At 64.0% G+C, this 21,252-nt stretch overlaps 1 protein-coding gene across 1 annotated transcript; it reads right to left on the reverse strand.

The window, feature by feature from the left end:
* Positions 1 to 8,138: 8,138 nt before the first annotated feature.
* LOC144271767 (uncharacterized) lies at positions 8,139 to 20,821 on the reverse strand. The gene is made up of 4 exons (XM_077829343.1): positions 19,994 to 20,821; positions 10,427 to 10,996; positions 9,208 to 9,412; positions 8,139 to 8,602 (listed from the first exon to the last, which is right to left on the reverse strand). The coding sequence occupies exons 1-4, from the start codon at positions 20,819 to 20,821 to the stop codon at positions 8,139 to 8,141; spliced, it is 2,067 nt and encodes a 688-aa protein (XP_077685469.1).
* Positions 20,822 to 21,252: the final 431 nt, after the last annotated feature.

The following is a 21,252-nucleotide window of genomic DNA, read 5'->3' on the forward strand; positions in this document are numbered from 1 at the left end:
GCTAGTATTGGTCAGACAGTGCTTTGCACTAAACCACCCAGATGGGCGGGGGGGGGGGGATTAAGAATTGCAATGACCCTGCTCAGCCGGACTGACACCACTGGATGCAACCTTTGCCACTTCTCAATAAACCCATGAGACCGCAGTTTTCCTGCTCCACTGATTAGACACACTGTCCCCCGGGCGCTGGGCAGGGCAATACAGTAACAGCCAGTCACAGCGCCTCCTCTCCTCTCAGGGCACAGCTACTGGCCTGTCAGCCCATCCTTTGCTCACTGTTTGTAACACCCACGTTCTAGGAAGCCTTAAATAAAATGCATTTCCTACCGATTCCATCATCGTCCTTTGGCAGCACAACCGCTGTTCCTGCAGGCCCCCATCACCCTGCACCCCCCATGCTGGCCGCTGGAGCGCATTGCTCCGGGAACTGCAGGCCCCATCCTGCTCCCCTTCCCTCACCTGGCCCGAGCCCCATCTTGCTTGGCTCCAGGCACCAGATCCACAGCTGGGTTAAATCAGCATAATTCCCTTGACTACCCCACTGAAGCTGTGCTGAATAAACCAGCGGGCCTCTGGCCCCTGGCTTGAGCAGCGCTCCTTGGGGTTTGTGACAGTGTAAACGGCCGCAGAGCGGTGCATGACTGCGGCTGGGCAGAAGACGGAACCCATGGGATGGCTAGCTGGGCACATCACTAGCCCAATTCTGCATGCCCTGGGCCCGCAGCTCACCCCGCGGCCTTGTGTGAGCTCAGGTGCAGGAGCCTTTCCAAACGGGGCCCTACCTGGTTTGATACTCTCCTCCCCTGGCTACTACGGGAAAGTTTTATAACGCAACTAGCAAGCCTCCTGCCTCGTCAGTGTTCCCGCACGAAGGGCTTGGGCGCGGACCCTGCGCCACGGGAAAGCCTTCGGCAGCTGCCTTTGAACGCTGCCTGTGCAGGCAGCTCTCCTGCCCTATGGCAGCCTTCGCCCAAAGGGGCCATTGGAGGCCAGTGTCTCTTCGAGCTTCTGTCAAATGCTTGGAAGGGCTGAGTGACACCTACATGGCCTGTCCTAAGACGTCACCAGTGGTCCAAGGTGGGCTGAGCCCTCCTGACTGTGGAAGAGATGTGCTGGGTGGGGGCAAACCCCTCCCGTCGGTGCAGTGCCCCATGGCAGCAGGGAAGCCCAGAACATGGTAGGCTACTGGGAGGAAGGATCCCAGCATGGAGTGCAGAATGGGAAGTCCCCGCTCTGGGCTCCATCTTGCTGCCTTTCTCCTGGAAAGGAGCCCCATTGATTTCAGGAGGCCCAGGGGTGCAGGTGCAGTTTTGGAGGAAGAGGCTCATATTGGGCTGTGACAGAGCTGGAATTTTTTGTGATATTTTTATGAGTCCTATGTGTGCCTCAGTTTCCCTTAAACTTTGCATGGCTACCCACCTGTGGGAGGATTGAGTTTGCTCACTGGGCAGGCTAAGAGATATGGGGAGAGGGTGTAACCTAGCTGACTGAGCTGACCAACGGGGTCTTTAAAAAGGATTGGCTGCTGTTGACCCACAATAAAGGACTGAGAGGTGTGAGGGGGGAAATAAGGAACTGGCTTCTGAAAGGAGCCAGAGCTCTCATCCGGGAACCGAATAAGGAAGGCAGTCAGGGAGAGACGGAGCCTGAACTGGGCTTCACGGCAGCGGGGCTGGTGAAGTGCTGTGGGCTGGCCAGCATGGACCTTCATTTCTCTGTGCTGCCCGAAGGCCTCCCTAGGCTGTGTCCAGGTGACTATAACCCGACTGTTTTCACAGTCCCTGCAGCCGCTGGGTGAGGTGCTTAGTCCCTGCAGAGTGGGTGAGTCTCTGCCAGGCTGTCGCAGTTGGATTCGCTGGGCAGAGCTCACCCTGTGAAGCAGGAGGGCTGGAGCCCCAGAGGTTCAGTCTCTGGAGGTGGTGAGCGCATGTGGCTGACCCTGAAAACAGAGTGAGACCCCTCGGAGGTCTGACCCATCGAAGGGGTTCCCCCAAGAGACTGTTCCAAAGCTGGGGGCATAGCACCAACCCTGTGGATCTGTGACAACACCAAAGGACAAGCTGTAAGTAGCCAGGACATGCAGCTGCAGTTCAGCCTGGCCCAGCTACCCACACAACCTATTAAAGAAATTAACAGGCAGCAGGTTTAAAACAAACAGCAGGCAGTATTTCTTCACACAACGCACAGTCAACCTGTGGAACTCCTTGCCAGAGGATGCTGTGAAGGCCAAGACTATAACAGGGTTCAAAAAAGAACTAGATACGTTCATGGAGGATAGGTCCTGTGATGGGTTTGGTCACAGAGACCCCCTTGGGACTGTCACCTGATGTGCTGAGATTACCTCTGAGCCCGTTTTTCCTGCCAGCTTGGGACTCCAGAGCCCTGCTTTGTTGAGCCAGACATGCCAGCCTGCTAGAAACACAGACCCAGGGTCTGGGCCACACCCCCAAAGCTGCAGGCTTTAAGTGAAAACAGCTCTGCAGGTTTCCTGCCTCCAGCACCCGGACACCCAGTTCCCAATGGAGTCCAAACCCCAAATAAATCCGTTTTACCCTGTATAAAGCTTACAGGGTAAACTCATAAATTGTCCACCCTCTATAACACTGATAGAGAGATATGCACAGCTGTTTGCTCCCCCAGGTATTACTCACTTACTCTGGGTTAATTAATAAACAAAAGTGATGTTATTAAGCATAAAAAGTAGGATTTAAGTGGTTTCAAGTAGTAACAGACAGAACAAAGTAAGTCACCAAGCAAAAATAAAGCAAAAACACGCAAGTCTAAGCTGAATACATTAAGAAACTGATTTCAGGGGGGCAAGGGATGGGGCAGAGGCACCAGGAAGGAGGGTGGTTTACTTGCTAATCTCACCTCCTTGCACCCATCAGTCCTTCTGGGGAAGCAGCAGGCTACATGAGCCATGGCCGACCCATTCCCCTGCCCCAGCCCCGTCCCCATCTCTCCTCCCAGACCCTGCAGCAAGGTACTCCCCCCGCCCCATTCTGGCCGGGTGGCTATGCAGAGCTAATGGCCTGGGACTGGCTCTTCCCCCCCCCCACCCCAGGCTGGCCCTGCATCCTGTGTGGAGCGGGAGCAAGGAGGCCAGCAGCGGTGCAAGGACAAGGGGAGAGAGCGGGCGAAGCTGCTGATCCAGAAGCAAGGTCCTGCCTGCCGGCGTGTCTCCCAAGGACCCCGGGATTAGCTGGTCTCCAGCAGCAGGTACTGGCTGTGCCGGCCGGATGTGCAGCAAAGCTGGCTGGTGACGCACACGCTGCTCTGGCACCAGCTGGCCATGTTCCAGCCCCTCACCTGGGGGACAGGCCCTTCAGGGTCCATCCCAGGTGTAAAGTGAGACCCTGCTGGGTGCTGGGGACAGGGAACCGGGTCCAGAACCTCCCAGATCCAGGGCCAGTCCGTCCCAGCAAAGACCTCACTCCTGGCCACCCCGTGGGTCCTCCACTGCCCCAAATCCCACACTACAGATGGCAGCAACCCAGACAGCCTGCTCTCCCCTCCCCAGGATGGGCGCCTCGTGGCCTGCCCAGTGTGCAGATGGCTCTGACCCTGGAGCTGTCGCTGTGCACAGCTCCGGAGCCTGGAGAGCAGCGACCTTGAGTGAGAGCAGGGAGGCTCCAATTTCCAGGAGAACGAGCTCCCGGGATTAAGGGGTGGGCACAGAGCCCACGAGCTGGAGCCAAATGTCCTGGCAACCCCCGTGTCCATCTGGCCCCACCTGCCACCAACAGCAGGGCCAGCCCTCGGCTAGGGCCCATGCACGCCCAGCGGGGCACAGGGGAGGGTGGAACAGGGGATGGGGAGGCAGAGCCAGCACCCCACGCAGAGGAAGGATGAATTATTCCCAAGGCCGGCAGAGGAAGCTCCAGGTACAGTGCACAGTCCTCCCCATCCCCTGAGGGGTGCCCAGCCAGGGAGGGAGGGGCTGCCCCGTCCCAGAGCAGCTCCCTGGCCTGGAGTCTCCATGCCCAGAGGCTGCTGCCAAGGCATCTCCGCTGGTGGGGCAGGGAGCACAGATGGCAGGAAGGAGCCCTGGCCAACTGCCCTCCAGGCAAGCTCATCTGGATCTACAGGGGCAGCATGTTCCTTTACCTCTGTTGGCGTCAGGCCTGCCCCTTCCTGCCCAGCTCTGTGGGCCTGATCTCCGAGGTGCTGAGCAGAGGGTTCCCCCGTCATTGAGCGATCTCCATGGCCCACCCCTGCGCTAGGGAGGAGAGCGGCTCTGATCTGCTCTCTGGGATGCAGCCCGTGGGCCCCCAGGGACAGGCGGGTTAGGCCCCGCAACAGAGCCGTGGGGAGGCGCAGGCTCCTGGCCGAGCTCAGGGCCATGCCACACACGGCTGCATTGGGAACGGGAGTGAGGGGCCCTTGCCCTCTCTTCCAGAGCGGTCATAGCCCCTCTGCAGAGCGCAGGGTCCCGGGGCATAGGCCGAGTGCGAGGGGGAGGGAGCAGACCAGTGGGGCAGCACGTGATAGGAGTCCAGCAGCCCTGCCCCACCCAGGGACCAGGGAACACTGCACAGCGCACCATGTGCTGCCTTCACTCCTCAGGAGCCTCGTGGGCTGCAGCTCAGCCTGGCCGGGAGACGCCTGGCTGCCCCAACCACAGCTCAGCCAGACCCAGGCACCGTGGGCACAGGCCCAGGGGCGACCACAGCACGCAGGCCAGGACCACGAGACACACCTGGTATCGTACACAAAGAGCCTGCCCGGGGACAGGTTTGCCCACTTTCTACACCCTTGCCCCGCCCCTTCTCCAAGGCCCCACCCCTTCTCTGAGGCCCCGCCCCCACTCACTCCATCCCCTCCTCCCTCTGTCACTCACTCTCCCCATTCGCACTCGGTTGCTCATTTTCACAGGGCTGGCTCAGGGGGCCGGGGGGAAGGAGACGGGGAGGACTCTGGCTGGGGGGTGGGCTCTGGGGTGGGGTTTGGGGTGCAGGAGGGGGCTGCGGGCTGGGGGGGGAAGCCGAGAGGTTCGGAGTATGGGAGGGGGCTCCAGGCTGAGGCAGGGGGTTGGGGTGTGGGAGGGGCTGGGAGTGCATGTTCCCACGTGGGGCCAGAAATGCTGGGTTCAGGTGCGGAGGGGGCTGCGGCTGGGGGAGCGGGCTCTGGTGTGGGACCAGGGATAAGTGATTTGGGGTGCAGGAGGGGGCTCCAGGCAGCGCTTACCTCAGGCAGCTCCCAGACGCGGCAGCATGTCCCTCCTCCGGCTCCTACGTGGAGGCGCCCGCTGCCCAGTCCACAGGTGCTGCCGCCACGACACCCATGGGCCGGACTTCCAGGCCAGTGGGAGCTGCGGAGTTGGCACTTGGGGCAGAGACAGTGTGCAGAGCCCCCTGGCTGCCCCTATACGCAAGAGCTGGAGGGGGGACATACCACTGCTTCCAGGAGCCCCGCTGTGCCACCAACCGGACTTTTAACAGCCCGGTCAGCTCCACCCAGGGTCCCTTTTTGACCAAGCATTCTGGTCAAAAACTGGATGCCTGGCAACCCTAGTGGGGAGATACGACCCCAGCCCCTAAGCCCCACTTTCTTTTAAGGCAGGGCAGTTGTCAGTCAAAACTCCCATTATAAATATTTATGGCATAAGAGGAGCCAAATCCACCTTTCAAAAAAGTTTGGGAGAGGAAGGAATCGAACTCTCCAGCTCTGGAATTACAGGAAGGCTGCGGGTCAGGACTGAGGGGCACCGCAGAGCTGTGGGAGGCAGCCCAGGTCTGGGATAAAGTGGGGGCTGTGAGTCAGGATTGGCAGAGACGACCCATGCCTGCCGGTAGTGGGGGGTGGGGGGGCAGAGTGAGGGCAACCCACCACTCAGTCTGTGTGAGCATGCTCAGTACAAGCCAAGCAGCAAATCTGGGGGGCACATGACCTTGCATGCCCCCCATGCATCCCCTCTGATTGAGGGGCACTGGCAGAGGAGTGGAGAGGAGCCCAGGGGTGGGGTAGCGGGGGGCTGCGGGATGGATTGAGGGGCGCCGGCAGAGGTGTGGGGGTGCCCAGGGGTGGGGTAGCGGGGGACTGCGGGATGGATTGAGGGGCGCTGGCAGAGGTGTGGGGGTGCCCGGGGTTGGGGTAGCAGGGGGCTGTGGGATGGATTGAGGGGCACTGGCAGAGGTGTGGGGGTGCCCAAGGGTGGGGTAGCGGGGGGCTGTGGGATGGATTGAGGGGCACTGGCAGAGGTGTGGGGGTGCCCAGGGAGGTAGCGGGGGGCTGCGGGATGGATTGAGGGGCACTGGCAGAGGTGTGGGGGTGCCCAGGGGTGGGGTAGCGGGGGGCTGTGGGATGGATTGAGGGGCACCACAGAGCTGTGGGGGTGCCCGGGGGGATAGCGGGGGGCTGCGGAATGGATTGAGGGGCGCTGGCAGAGCTGTGGGGGTGCCCAGGGGTGGGTAGCGGGGGGCTGCGGGATGGATTGAGGGGCGCTGGCAGAGGTGTGGGGGTGCCCGGGGGGAGTAGCGGGGGGCTGCGGGATGGATTGAGGGGCACCGCAGAGCTGTGGGGGTGCCCAGGGGTGGGGTGGCAGGGGGCTGCGGGTCAGGATTGAGGGGCACTGGCAGAGGTGTGGGGGTGCCCAGGGGTGGGGTAGCGGGGGGCTGTGGGATGGATTGAGGGGCACCGCAGAGCTGTGGGGGTGCCCGGGGAGGTAGCGGGGGGCTGCGGGATGGATTGAGGGGCACTGGCAGAGGTGTGGGGGTGCCCAGGGGTGGGGTAGCGGGGGGCTGTGGGATGGATTGAGGGGCACCACAGAGCTGTGGGGGTGCCCGGGGGGGTAGCGGGGGGCTGCGGAATGGATTGAGGGGCGCTGGCAGAGCTGTGGGGGTGCCCAGGGGTGGGTAGCGGGGGGCTGCGGGATGGATTGAGGGGCGCTGGCAGAGGTGTGGGGGTGCCCGGGGGGAGTAGCGGGGGGCTGCGGGATGGATTGAGGGGCACCGCAGAGCTGTGGGGGTGCCCAGGGGTGGGGTGGCAGGGGGCTGCGGGTCAGGATTGAGGGGCACTGGCAGAGGTGTGGGGGTGCCCAGGGGTGGGGTAGCGGGGGGCTGCGGGATGGATTGAGGGGCGCTGGCAGAGGTGTGGGGGAGCCCAGGGGTGGGGTAGCGGGGGGCTGCGGGATGGATTGAGGGGCGCTGGCAGAGGAGTGGGGGTGCCCAGGGGTGGGGTAGCGGGGGGCTGCGGGTCAGGATTGAGGGGCACCGCAGAGCTGTGGAGGGAAGCTCACGGCTGGGATAGTGGGGGGCTGCAGGTCAGGATTGAGGGGAGTTGGCAAAGCTGGGGATGCTGCACCAAAGCAGTGGGGATGGGGCCAGCTGATGCTCCTGGGTTGGAGCAGAGACACTAAAGGAGGGGGCGGCTGGGAGGACAACATGGGACTTTCCACCAAGGAAGCTTCTGCCGCCTGGGGCACATGCCCACATGCGCCCTGTCCTGCCCCCTCTGCACACTGGCTTGGTGGGAGTGGGGCTGGCTCTCTGCCCCACACCCTGCACCTGACGCTAACGTTGCCGGTTGGCTGGTGAAGTCCAGTGGGAGCCTCGCTCCTGCCACACGCTCCGTGATTCACCCTCCCTGGTGCCCTGCATGGCCCCACTTGTGTGCAGCCAGCACCCCCAGGGCCAGAGCAGAGAGACCGGCCCAGCCGGGAAGCAGGGCGCAGCCAGGCCAGGGAGCAGGGCAGCCCACCCACTCCAGGGGCCCAGCGGAGCCAGCACCGTCAGCCCCAAATAACCTCAGAAGGGAGACTTCCCACATGGCCTCCTAACCTGCAGGGCTCCTGGCCCACACTGCTGACTGTGTCCAGCCTCGCTCCCTATCCCCCATCCTAGGGAGCGAGAGACCCTGGAGAGGGCCCGGCTGCTGTCACTGCCTGCCCCTGCCCTCCCAGTGCCCCCCACACTCCTCCCCCAGCCGCGTGGATTTGGGCTCCACCATTCATGATGTTCGGTGGGGTGTTGGGAGCATGGGAAGCCCAAGGGCAGAAGGAGATGCCTGGCTTGCCCTGCCCCTCTGAGTATCAGCCCAAGGAGTCCGTCTTCTCCTGCAATGCAGCGACCCCTCATGGCCCCAGGCTGAGCTGGGCACAAGGGCAGAGCCCACTAGCCCGGCCCATCCAGGCCCTGGCCTCACGGGCAGCTGCTGTCGACGCTGCCGGTCCCATTGCCCAGGTGGCTCTGGGCCCCGGGCATCTCGTGTGCCGGGGTGGCCATGGCGCCCCGCTTGGCATGCGAGGAGGTGGCGGAGCAGCGGGAGGATCCAGTTGCCGGGGAACAGGGCTCGGGCCCTGCTCTGTGCCCCCCCCGGCAGCAATGCCCCGGCCCCCTGCGGAAGGGGATGGTGAAGAGGCCGTAGGTGAGGGGGTCCAGGCAGGGGTTGAGGAGGCCGAAGATGAAGAGGAGGTGGGTGAGGGACTGCGAGACCGTCTCCGCCATGGCCCGGGGGCAGAACCAGTACCAGAGGCCCAGCAGGTAGTAGGGCGTCCAGCAGACGATGAAGGAGCTGACGATGACCACGCTCAGTTTCAGCAGGCGCAGCCGTGCCCGCGGGATGTTGTTGGTGGAGCGGCGCAGGGGCACCTCCTTGGAGGAGACTAGCGCGACAGGGAACAGGGCTGTCAGGGCAGGGGGCAGCCACCCCCACACCACGTTAGCCATGGGGGAGCTGGCGCACCCCAGGGCCCAGGCTGCCCCCCGCGGCCCCACGCCGCTCAGCGTGCCAGGTCCATGGGCTTCGCTGCTAGTCGGTGGCGTCTCCGGAGAGGAGCAGCCATCCGAAGGGTGGGGGCCCAGATGTGAGCCCCAGGGCCAGGCTGGCTGCAGCACTCCACACAGGGGCAGCCAGCTCTCTGGGTAACCTGGCCCCACGGACGAGCCTCAGGGCAGGGACCTTGGGCCTGATTCTGGAACTCAGGACCGGTCCAACCCTCAGCATGAGCCAGAGCCGCCTCAAGGCCCACCCCAGCCCCACCAGCGTCCCCCCAGCCCCATCTGTATCTGGGAGCATGGGAAGCCCAAGGGCAAAAGGAGATGCCTGGCTTGCCCTGCCTCTCTGAGTATCAGCCCAAGGAGTCCGTCTTCTCCTGCAATGCACCGACCCCTCATGGCTCCACCCCATCACCAGGTTCTCCCCAGCCCCCACAGCCCCACCCCAGCCCCGTGCGTCCCCAGGCCCACCTCCCAGCCCCAGCCCACTCACAGAGGCTGGTGCCCATGCGCCGGGAGATCTCCAGCAGGATGCGGGCGTAGCAGCAGACCATGATGAGCAGCGGCAGGAGGAAGAGGCAGGCAAAGCCCAGCATGTTGTAGGCCGTCTCATGCCAGCGCTGGGGGAAGCTGCCCTGCGTGGTGCACTGGGTGAAGTTCTGCGGGGAGCGGATGGTGACTGTGTGGAACAGGAACAGCTGGAAGCAAAACAGAGCGAAAGAGAGGAGAGTCGACCCTGGCGTGGGCCCGCGCCCGACCCAGCGGGGCCAAGAGCCAGACGTGGAGAGGGCTTTGCCAACCCCTCCCAACCCCTCCAACACCCGGGTGAGGGCCAGGGCTTGGAACCACAAACGTTTGTGGGCCAAGCTAGCTTGCTGGGGACCTGGACATCAGGGGACAAGAGGCTGTTCCAGCACTCCCATGTCCTGTGGTGTGAGCTGAGCCGCAGGGAGATGGGGGCGTCCGCCATGCCCATCTGAGCCCAGCTCCGGAGAGACGACTGCAGGGAATACCACACAGGGGGGTGCCGCACTAGCTGGGCTCTGCCATTTGAGGGAGCCCCCAGAGAGCTCCCCGCATACCACCCCTTCCCCCCACACCCTCCACCCCCAGCTCACACTGCTGCAGCCTGACTCACAGCCCTGGCAGGCTCCTGGGGGCCCCTTTCAGCCTGCTGGGAGAGGAGCAGTGCAGTGCGAGGAGCCCCTCCCATGTGAGATGAGTTTGGGAGAGCTCAGCAGCCCCCGTTCTGCGCACAGCTAACAGCACAAGATCCCCACCCATTGCTAACTGGCCCAGCAGACTCTGCTCCGCTCAGGGGACTGCAGGAGGGTAACGAGGGGCTTCGGCAGAACTGGGGTGGGAGCCCAGGGCTAGGACAGCAGGGGCTATGGGATGGATACCTGGGGGAGGGGAGAACGGGGCGGTATCTGCGGTGGGTGAAGAGGATGGGGTACCTGGGGTGGGAGGGGGCAGCAGGCATGTGCGGGTGGGGACCGGCAGGTACTTGGGGTAGGAAGGGACAGGGGGTGTGTACCTGAGGTGTGAGGGGGTAGTGGGTATCTCTGGGGCGGGGACCAGCGAGTATCTGTGGGGTGGGAAGGGGCAGGGGGTATCCGCAGGGTGGGGCCCGGTGGGCGCCCGGGGGGTGGGAGGCCCGGGGGGCGGGGAGGCCCGGCGGGCGCCCGGGGGGCGGGGAGGCCCGGCGGTACCTGCGGCACGGAGAGCCCAGCACTCAGCAGCCAGGCCGCATACAGCATGCGGCGGTTCCTCCTGCGGGCCTGGGCGGCGGCCAGCGGGCGCAGGATGGCGGCCTGGCGGTCCAGGCTGATCACCACGGTGACGAAGGCCGAGGCGTGCATGGCCAGCAGCTTGAGGTACATGAGGAGGCGGCAGGCCAGGTCCCCCGCCCGCCACTGCACCGTGAGGTTCCAGACGGCGTCCAGCGGCATCACCACGCAGGTGAGCAGCAGGTCGGCCGCCGCCAGGTGCAGCAGGAGCAGGTGGACGTGCGAGAGCTTCCCGCGCCGCCCGCCCGCGCCCGCCCACAGCACCGCCAGGTTGCCGGCGGCCGAGAGGGTGAGGAGCCCGAAGGTGAGGATGACGCGGGCCTTGGCGGCGGGGGAGAAGGTGGGCAGCTGCAGAGCCCCCTCGCTCCTGTTGGGCCAGGGGCCCCCCCCGCAGCTGCCCTCGGAGGGCAGGGGGCTGCTGGAGGGCCCCAGGCCCACTCCCTGGCTGGCGTTCATCACAGAGACACGGGGGGCACAGCCTGCTTCCCCCTGCTGGGACAGACAGACAGACAGACAGCGTCAGCACCCACTCCCGGGGAGTGTGACCCCCGAGGCAACTCCCCACCACGCAGAGCCCCCAGCCCATGGGCACAGGTTCCAGGCAGCATCCTTGGCACTGCACAGGGCACCTCCTTATGGGGCTGAGCCCCGGGCCAAGACAGCCTGGCAGGGCCTGGGCACGGCAGGGCGGGGAAGCCTGGCGCAGCTGGATGAAGGGGTCCCGCTCGTACCAGTGCAGTCGGCCTGGGCCAGGGGGCAGCTGAGCTCCGCATGGGGGGAGCTGCAGGCCCAGGGGCTCCCACCACACCCCTCACTTGGACAGCTCCCCCATAGGACACCAGCCTCCCAGCCAAGGGCAGGAGCCAACAGCCCCAGCCTGGCAGTGGGCTTGGCCCAGCTCCGTGCTGCCCCCGCCAGCTATTTGTGTCTCTGCTTCTCCTCTCGGAGCAGCCTCCTGAGTGACCTATGAGTGGCTGGCACCCAGCGCCAGCCGGGGGCATTTCCTGGCAGCCTCCAGAGAGCCCCGGCTGGGGAGTGGAACCTGGAGGGGGCTGGGAGCTCAGCCGGGGGGACACGCTGCCAGGCAAGGCCCCTGGCTGTGGAGCTCTCCCTGAAGATCCACCAGGCCCCGAGGAAGGCCAGGAACAGCTTCTCCTCCCTCCCCACTCTCACCGACTTCCCTGGTCCTGCCGTTCTGTGTGGCCCAGACGCCGCAGTGATGGGCTCCAGCTAACGATCGGAGTGGGGAGGGTGGAGCTGGCACCAGCGAGGGGAGGGCCGGGAGCTGTCCCACCCTCCAGAACACAGCCCACCTCACCTCCCCGGCCTGCCTTGGCCAGAGAGCTGCTCCCACAGCATCCCTGGCCCCAGCAGCTCCCTTAAAGAGGGAACGCCCCATTCGGTCTCTGCTCCAGGGCCGCTCTCAGTAGTGGGCCCAGGCTGGCCCCTGAGGGGCTGGGGGGGTAGTGGAGTCACCAGCAATCAGCCTCTGCTGAGCAAGGCAGGTGCCCCCTCCCCCCACAGGGAGCTCCCAGTCCTCCCCCACCCCCAGGCTGGCAACGGGCACGGAGTGGTCCCAGGGGTCTGTGAGCTATAAGAACATCAGAATGGCCAGACTGGGTCCGGCCAAAGGTCCCTCCAGCCCCGTGTCCTGTCTGCCGACAGTGGCCAGTGCCAGGTGCCCCAGAGGGAGTGAACCTAACAGGTAAGGACCTAGTGATCTCTCTCCTGCCATCCATCTCCACCCTCTGGCAAACAGAGGCTAGGGACACCATTCCTCACCCATCCTGGCTAATAGCCATTAATGGACTTAACCTCCATGAATGTATCCAGTTCTCTTTTAAACCCTGTTATAGTCCTAGCCTTCACAACCTCCTCAGGCAAGGAGTTCCACAGGTTGACTCTATGCTGAATGAAGAACTTCCTTTTGTTTGTTTTAAACCTGCTGCCCATGAATTTCATTTGGTGGCCCCTAGTTCTTATATTATGGGAACAAGTAAATAACTTTTCCTTATTCACTTTCTTCACACCACTCATGATTTGATAGACCTCTATCACATCCCCTCTTAGTCTCCTCTTTTCCAAGCTGAAAAGTCCTAGCCTCTTTAATCTCTCCTCATATGGGACCCGTTCCAAACCCCTAATCATTTTAGTTGCCCTTTTCTGAACCTTTTCTAATGCCAGGTCAGCGTCCATGCCGCATGCCACACTCTCTGGGACACAGGTGCGTGCCGTGTCCACAGCAATACCCGGGGTGGGGACGTCCCTCCATCATGCCCGGGGAGTGGACGTCCTGACAGGATCCACGCTGTCGCTACCAGTGGGAGATGCTCCCTCCGCCGGTCCCACCCAGACACCTGCTGAGGCGGTTGTGGGGCCGGGCAGCCCCCGCACCCAGCCTGCACCAATCCGCATCCCCCAGGCGCATCCGGCCCCTGGGCAAGGGGATGCCTGCCCAGCCTCCCCTGCCCCATGCATCCCTCCCAGCTGGGACAGCAGAGGACAAGGAGCAGGGCCCCAAGCCACCCACCCCCCTCCTCACCTCTGGCCACAAACTCCCACTGCTCTGTGTGGGTCAGAGCTGGTGCTGCTGGTTCCCGCTCAGTGTCCGGAGCCTCCCTCGGCATTAGGGTCGCACTGCATCCCCGCGGCAGCGAGCCAGCCGGTGGGCCCCCCCGGCAGCCAGCCCCCACTCGGACTCCAGTCCCACCAGTCCCAGGGCTGGGAGGGGGAGAAGCTGCTGTCACTGCCACCTGCCCCCGTCACGGGACTCGCTGGACGCTGACGCAGCTGGTCGATGAGATGCCCTTGACGGCTCAGGTTGCTTCTTGATGGAATAAACTTGTGTTTAAAAGGCTTTGCTCACCCATCCCCCATGTGGCACCCACACACACGGTCACACGCACTCACACACACACTACCCCGGGTCACATGCAGTCACACCCTCACACACACTCATTCACACGCACTCCCAGTCAGACGTGCGCTAACACGGCATCACAGGCCTGGTGACACACTCACATCCACACTCACACACACGTGCTCCCACCAAGAGCTGCCGTGAGTGCGGTGGTCTGTCCGGACAGCCTCCCTTGCTGGACAGGGGGGCAGGCATGGGGCACACAACCCTGCCAAGCAGCCTGTCTCCGCTGTGGAGGGGTGTCTGGCGCCCCATCACAAAGCACAATAGCCCTACCCCAGCTTGCCTCTCTCTGCAGCTCCTCCATCCAAAGCCCTGGGCAGATGAGGGGCTGGATCCACGTCTGGGGATGTTGGGCCCAGGGGCCAGGTACAAACCCTGCCCACGGGGACCAAGTGGACAGGACAGCCGGGGACCCTGGCTGGGGTGCACCAGGTCCCTAGGGCTGTGGGGTGAGCTGTAGGCCTGTCTCCCCTGTGCCCGGGATTCCCCTCTGGCTGGGCTGTCTCCCCAGCCGGCAGCACCAGGGTTGTCTCTGGTGCTGGTGGAACCTGGCATTAGGGTGGAGCAGCCCAGGAGCTCCTGGCGACCTGGCATGACCTCCGCGGCCACAGCGCACCCTGGCCGTTTTCAGCAGGAGCCACTGAACCGATGTGGTTGCTGGTCTGTTAAGCTCTCTGTGGTGCAGGGCTAGACCCACAAAAGCAATGCTTTGGCATCCAGAGGCTGGCAGGGTGGGGGGCTGGATATCCACCCCATCGCTGCCAGACTCACAGATTGGCTCGGTGCCCACCGGCGCCCTCCGACTCCCCTCTGGTGCAAGGGGCGCCCCTGAGCCTGGGAAGCCTGGACGTCCCTGCCTGATAGGAGGCAGCGGTGCTGGACAGGGTCCACTCTGCACCCAGTGCTCCCTTGGCAGCAGCCTGCCCCCGTGCTGCAGGCCTGGCCCGGGCAAAGCACCTGCCCCGCAGCCTCCGGGCCTCACTCCTCAGACACAGCTCTCCAGTGACACCCCGTGGCCGGCCGGGGCACATGTCCAGCCCCGGGGAAAGCTGGCAGACACCAGCACAGACAGCCTGCCGGATGTCTGGACCTGGGTGTCACGGTGTCCCCGGGTGGTGCTCTGGAACTGCTCCCTACGAAGCCAGTCAGGACTCTGGGGAAGTCTCCTTTCTGGGAGCAGCCTGTCTGCAGGACACACAGCTCACACAGCTTCCACCTTCCTGGGTCTGACCTCCGAGCATTCAGCATCCTCTGCCCCTCCATGCGCTTCCCACAGCCAGTCCGCCCAGCCGGGGTCTTGGGGAAGCCAGAGGGTCCTGCCCCCCAACTCCGCAGTCAGATGGGACTCTCAGCCAGCCAGTAAAACAGGTTTATTAGACGACAGGAACATGGTCTAACACAGAGCTTGTAGGTGCAGAGAACCGGACCCCTCAGCTGGGTCCATTTTGGGGGGCAGTGAGCCAGACAACCACGTCTGCCCTTCACTCCAGGTCTCCAGCCAGCCCCAAACTGAAAACTCTCTCCAGCCCCTCCTCCTCTGGGCTTTGTCCCTGTCCCGGGCCAGGAGGTCACCTGATTCCTTTGTTCTCCAACCCTTTAGCTCTCACCTTGCAGGGGGGAAGGGCCAGGCCATCAGTTGCCAGGAAACAGGGTGTCGGCCATTCTCTGTGTCCAGACCCCTGCACACACCTGCCCTCTAGGGCTCTGCAATGATCATACACCCTTACCCCACCACCTAGATACTTAAGAACTGCCTAGGGGAAACTGAGGCACCCCCACACTATTCAGAGGAAACATTAAGAACAGTTCCGCTTCGTCACACCGGATTCAATCAACCAGGACCCAGGTCTGAGCCGCTGCTGTGGCTGATGCGCTTGGCCTGGCTGCACCACGGGACAGGCCTGGGGAAGGACAATCCAGCTACCCCACGGTGGGTCCCGACCCCCCAGCCCAGCTGCCAGCAGGAGTCTCCGCAGGACACAGTGAGGTGCTGAGTCCCCATGGACTGTGCGACCTCACAGGGAGGATGGTGCTGTCACACGCTCACCTCACACGGGCAGGGGATGTGCTCTGCGCGTGCAACATGGCACTGCCTGGACACGTCAGGGTGCAGGGATCGCACACGCTCGCATTCAGCGGAGCAGCATGTGGCCCCGTCCCGTGATTTGCCCAGACGGGCCCAGACAGGGGGCTGCTGTTTGTCTCCGCAGGTGACCTGAGGTGGCAGAGCAGGGAACCAAGCAGGGCAGAGCCAGGATCCGCTGAGACAAACCGAGCGTCATGCTGGCTCCAGAGTGCAGTTCTGGGGCTCTCAGAGGCTCAGCCCCTCCATCTGTTGGGGGTGCTGAGTGCCCTGGAGCCCCCACCTCCCAGCCTTGCCGTGAGATTCCACCCCCACCTCCAAGGCCCACGGCCCTGTGCATTGCACAGCCCCTTCCAGGCCAGCGGCCCGTGGTGAAGGGCTGTTCCCATATGGAGGGTGCCCAAAGACTCAGGCTGCTGCAGCCACAGAGAGAGGTGCAGGCTGGCACCCCGGGGCTACTGGCCATTTAACCTGGGGCCAAGGGGGAACGGATGGTGCCCAGAGGAGCACTGGCCTGGGGGGGGCAACGTGGCCCATGCTGAGATAGGCCTGGGCACAACAGGGGTGTTTTGCATCTCAAAGGCCGTGTCCCTCTGGCAGAAGGAATTAATGTTATTAGCAAGTCAGTTCACAACTAAGTGGGGCTCATTAGCTGCCCAGCCCCTGCCCCAGAGCCTGGGGAGGGGGGAGGAGATGGAGCCTCCTCTGGTCTATTAGCATCTCCCTGTCAATCCCAATTAGCAACATCCCTGTAATGGGCTCTCCCAGCTGCCCAGGACAGGCCCCACACACCAGGAGCGGAGCCGCCCCACGGCGGGCCCCATGCTGAGAGCCAGGGTCAGGAGCCAGCGCTGGCAGGGATCCCAGCCCCCCGTGGACACAGGCCCCACTCTGCCCCACATCCTCAGCGCCCCATTCCTGAGCACAGTGCTCACCACCACTCCCGCAATGCCCCTCATGCCTGGAATCATGGGGAAAGTCTCGGCTCTCAGGAGAGAGCAACAGGTCCTGGCCCTGGGCATTGGGGTGGGAAATGCGGCCACACAGCTCTGCCGAGAGCCCTGGGCTAGGACCCGCCCAGCCCCTTAGGCCCATTGCCACACTGCCTGACGGGGGCGGGGACTCCCCAGGGAACAGCTGTGATCACTTTCCCCAATTCCCACCCACAAGCCCCCACAGGCTGCTGCCTCCTGGGCTGGGAGGTTTCACACCCTGCACCTGGCTGCATTTACACATGTGCCAAAGCCCCAGCAGCTGAGCCCAGCCTCCCTACGACCGGGCAGAGCCCCGCCTTCCCTACCAGGGCATTGGAGAGTGCTCTGAGCTGGGACCCCGCTCTGCCCAGGGTCCAGGTGTCATGGGACTGTGACAAAGTGGGACTGTTCTTAATGTTTCCTCTGAATACTGTAGGGGTGCCTCAGTTTCCCCTAGTCATTTCTTAAGTCTCTAGGTGGTGGGATAAGGGGGTGTAACTGTTGCAGAGCAAAGGGCCAGGGTACATAAATGGCGACACTCTGTCTCCTGGCCACTGATGGCCTGGGCCCTTCGCCCTGCAAGGTGAGAGCTAAAGGGTCAGAGAACAAAGGAATCCAGTGACCTCCTGGCCTGGGAAAGGCACAAAGCCCAGAGGAGGAGGGGCTGGAGGGAGTTTCAGTTTGGGGCTGGCTGGGACATGGAGTGAAGGGCAGACGGGGTTGTCTGGCTCACTGCCCCCCAAAATGGACCCGGCTGAGGGATCCTGTTCTCTGCACCTACAAGCTCTGTGTTAGACCATGTTCCTGTCGTCTAATAAACCTTCTGTTTTACTGGCTGGCTGAGAGTCACGTCTGACTGCGGAGTTGGGGGGCAGGACCCTCTGGCTTCCCCAGGACCCCGCCTGGGCGGACTCGCTGGGGGAAGCGCATGGAGGGGCAAAGGAGGCTGAATGCTCCAAGGTTAGACCCAGGAAGGTGGAAGCCGTGTGAGCTGTGTGTCCTGCAGACAGGCTGCTCCCAGAGAGGAGACTTCCCCAGAGTCCTGACTGGCTTCGTAGGGAGCAGTTCCAGAGCATCGCCCGGAGACGCCGGGACAGGGATCTCCATCTAGTTATCCAGGGCTGAATCCTGATCCTCTCTGTTGTGTCGTTCCCCCCACTCCCGTGGGCTGGGCCTGTGACACCCCTTTTCCTACAGGGGGACAGAGCTGTGAGATAATCAGGCACAGAATCACAGAGTCGCCATTGATACCATGTGTAACTAACACCGCACCGTCTATCGCAAAGGGCTTGCCAGCCCGTACACTGGGATCACTCACCCCCTGTGGAAATACAGCCACCTCTGGGGTGGGATGCAGCAGCAAAATGACACAGCATGTTAGAACAGGAAGCTCAGAAGCATCCAGCATTCAGTGGACTCTAGTGAGGCCAAGTGAAATGAGCCACACAGGAACAGGGGCAGGACACGGGCTGAGCTCACCCACCCCAGGGCTAAGCCCCAAGTGATCTTTAATGAGCCCCAGTAGCCAGGCCATGTGTTGGGGGCACTTAGCACTAGCCTGCACCCAGCCCTGGGGAAGGCAGGACAGCCACCGCACAGGGGTGCCTCACGCCCCTTGCAGAGCTGGGATTCTGGGGGCTGTGCAGAGCTCTCCCAGGCCTGTGCATGCAGGAGAGGGCAGAGGAGAGCAGGGGCCCATCCCCCCCCCGCAACCGGGGCAGTGGCCTCCATGGCTCCTTAAGGCAGCGGCTCCTCGTGGGCGCCAGGCAAGGGACCTTACATACTGGCTGGTTCGAGTCTCCTTCCCTGCCCTGGGGGTGCCCCAGCATGGTGGTGGTCCCATGGGGTCACAGGGATGTGAGGGAGGAAGGGAACCCTGGGTCCTCCCCCCGCACAGCTCAGGAGAATCCCTCCTGCAGGCAAAGGGCTTGTGTAGCATCCTCCCCAAGTGGGACCGAGGGAGACAGAGGCCCAGAGGGTGGGCAAAGGGACCTGCCCAACAAGCCCCCACACCAAATCGATGTCTACCCACCCACGGGCTTATCATGGAGCCCACCGCTGGGGCGTGAGCTCTGTGGCCAAACCACGAATAGAACCCAGGAGTCCGGGCTCCCAGACCAGTGCCCTAACAGCAGGGCAGCCTCCTCCCAAGCAGCAGGTCCAGTTCTGGCTAGGAGGCCGAAGCAGAGATGCCTGTTGATCCATAATGGTTCCCCCTTCCCTCCCCCAGCTCCCCCGGACGCCACGACAGCAAGAGGCAGGAGGTCACAGACACAGGTTTATTCATTCACAGCATCACATCAGCTTTCAGATCTCTTCAGCTATTGTCCCCTGGCCTGGAAATAACTCAATAAATACCCTCCCACCCCTGCATGTGCCCCACGCCTGCACGTCCCCAGCGTGCCCCAGGCCTGCACGTCCCCAGCGTGCCCCACACCTGCACATCTCCAGCGTGCTTCACGCCTGCACGTCCCCAGCATGCCCCAGATCTGCACGTCTCCAGCATGACCCAGGCCTGCACATCTCCAGCGTGCCCCACGCCTGCACGTCCCCAGCGTGCCCCAGACCTGCACGTCCCCAGCGTGCCCCAGGCCTGAACGTCCCCAGCGTGCCCCAGGCCTGAACGTCCCCAGCGTGCCCCACGCCTGCACGGCCATGCACAGCGGCATTGTCCTCAGAAGGGGGCACACGATCCAGGGCAGAGTCCGTCAGCCAGCGACAGCAACAGCGTCCCTCTCATTCCTCCCGTGCGTGTGGCCCTCTCCAGCCGGGCTCATGAGGACTTGCTCTGCCACCGGCTGCTTCTCAGGCTTCTCCCCCTGGCCGGGCAGTGGAGATCAGTCCTGGGGAAGCAGGGCCTCCAGGAGGGAGAGGAGCTCGCTGGAGAGATCCTGCAGAGAGGAGCACAGGGATCAGTGGAGCCACAGCCCTGGCCAGACCCCCGGGCGCTGACTCCGGGATCCGGACGGAGAGGGGGGCCGTCTGAGCGGCACCCACAAACTGCCCCTGGAGGGCACAGACAGGCTGCAAGCAGGGCAGGGCCAGCGAGACCCTGGAGCGAGGGCACTGAGCCATTCACGCTGCCCTGTCAGCCGAAGCTGACTCCCACAAGGGCCAGGGAAGCGGGGTGGTCTGTGTCAAGCCCCCACAGGCTCTGCTGTGCCGATCGGCTGAGCAGCCCTGAGCATGTCACTCCCAGCTCCCCATGCCGCAGCACCCGCCCTGGAAAACCCTTCCCCGCTGTCCCCCGCTTCCCCGGGCAGGGCATGCTGCCCTCCGCTCAGTCCCGGCCCACAGGCCACTGCAAGTGGCCGGGAATGTGGGGAGTGCCTGGTTCCCAGAGGACGCAGCGCCCAGCGCCACTCAGGCAGAGCCCTGCCAACTGCAGCAGTCACAGCACCAGGCCAGGCGGAAGGCGGGTTCCCCAGAGCTGGGGCACTGAACACGTCCTCTGGCAGGTAAACCGAGGACGCAGCCCAGGCTGACGAGGGGGCGGAGCGCGAACATACCTGGGAGGACAGGCCCGCGCCTGCAAACTCAGCTGGCAGCAGCATTGGCCCCGCATCCAGGGTTCGCGCCCCGTGCGGCTCGGCGGGCGTCCCTGCGGCAGGGCAGTAAGGGAGCGAAAGCCAAGCGGCCGTGTCTGTGCCGAGAGCCCCGTGCGGCTCGGGGGGCGTCCCTGCGGCAGGGCAGCAGGTGGGCGACACCCAGGACGCTGCGGCCGGGGGGGACCCCTCCCACGGGGCTGGAGATGCTGCCTGGAGGCCAGGGGTCCTGGCCTGGCAGCAACCCAGCCCCTCGGGGCACAGCTGGCAGCGCCGGCGTGGGCCCTCTCTCCTCTGGGCCAGCGTCTCCTCGCTGAGCCCCAGCAGCTCCGACAGGTGGGAGATGTAGCGGATGGTGAGGCGCAGGGTCTCGATCTTGGTCAGGCTCTGGCCGGCCGGTGCCACCGAGGGGGGCAGGTAGCGTCGCAGGGTGTGGAGAGCCTTGGACAGGTTCCTCATGCGCAGCTTCTCCCGCTCGCTGGCGCTCTGCCTCTGCCCGCCGCCTGCCCTGCCCCGGCTGCCCTTCCTGCTCCCGTAGGCTGGGCGCAGGCCAGCCCTGCGTCTTGGCGTCAGCACCAGGCTCAGGGCTGCAGGGCAGCTGCTGCGGGGCTCCTGGGGAGCTGGGCAGAGGGGGTAGAGGGGTGAGAGGCCGCTGGAGTCTGTGGAGGGCGTTGGGGAGCAGCTGCTGTACCCCTCCGTGCTGGGCTGGACCCTGCCCCACTCCTGCAGCAGGGCCTGGCTCGGGAGCAGCTGGAGATCCCGGGCTAGGAGCTGGGCAGGACTGCTGGCCATGGCGTCAGGGCTTCTCAGGCTGCGTGTGGGGAGAGCGCAGCAGCCCCAGGCTTTATGCTGAGGCCGGAGGTGTGAAGTGGCACCTTCGCAGGGACCATCAACACATCAAAGCCCTGGGGGGCTGGGGCGCTGGGGGAGAGAGCTCCTTTGAACAGGCTGGTGTTGAATTTTACCCCAGCTGGGGTGGAGCTGTGTGACAGGTCACGGACCCCACGGAGCCCCAGCTGCCGGCCTGCGACAGAGCCTGCCCAGGTCCCCATGCCCAGCAGGCGAGGGCACGGGCGGCTCTGTGTGGCTGGGCTGGGCTGGGCTCCCACTAGCTCGGAGGGGGTAGCTTGCACCCCACTGCCAAGGGCAGGATGAAGCCATACGTGGGAGGGCGTCCCAGAGGCTGTGTGCATGTGTTCCTAGGGGCGGTGCCAGCAGCCCAT

Source organism: Eretmochelys imbricata, chromosome 10 (assembly GCF_965152235.1).
Source record: "Eretmochelys imbricata isolate rEreImb1 chromosome 10, rEreImb1.hap1, whole genome shotgun sequence".
Taxonomy (NCBI): Eukaryota; Metazoa; Chordata; order Testudines; family Cheloniidae; genus Eretmochelys; species Eretmochelys imbricata.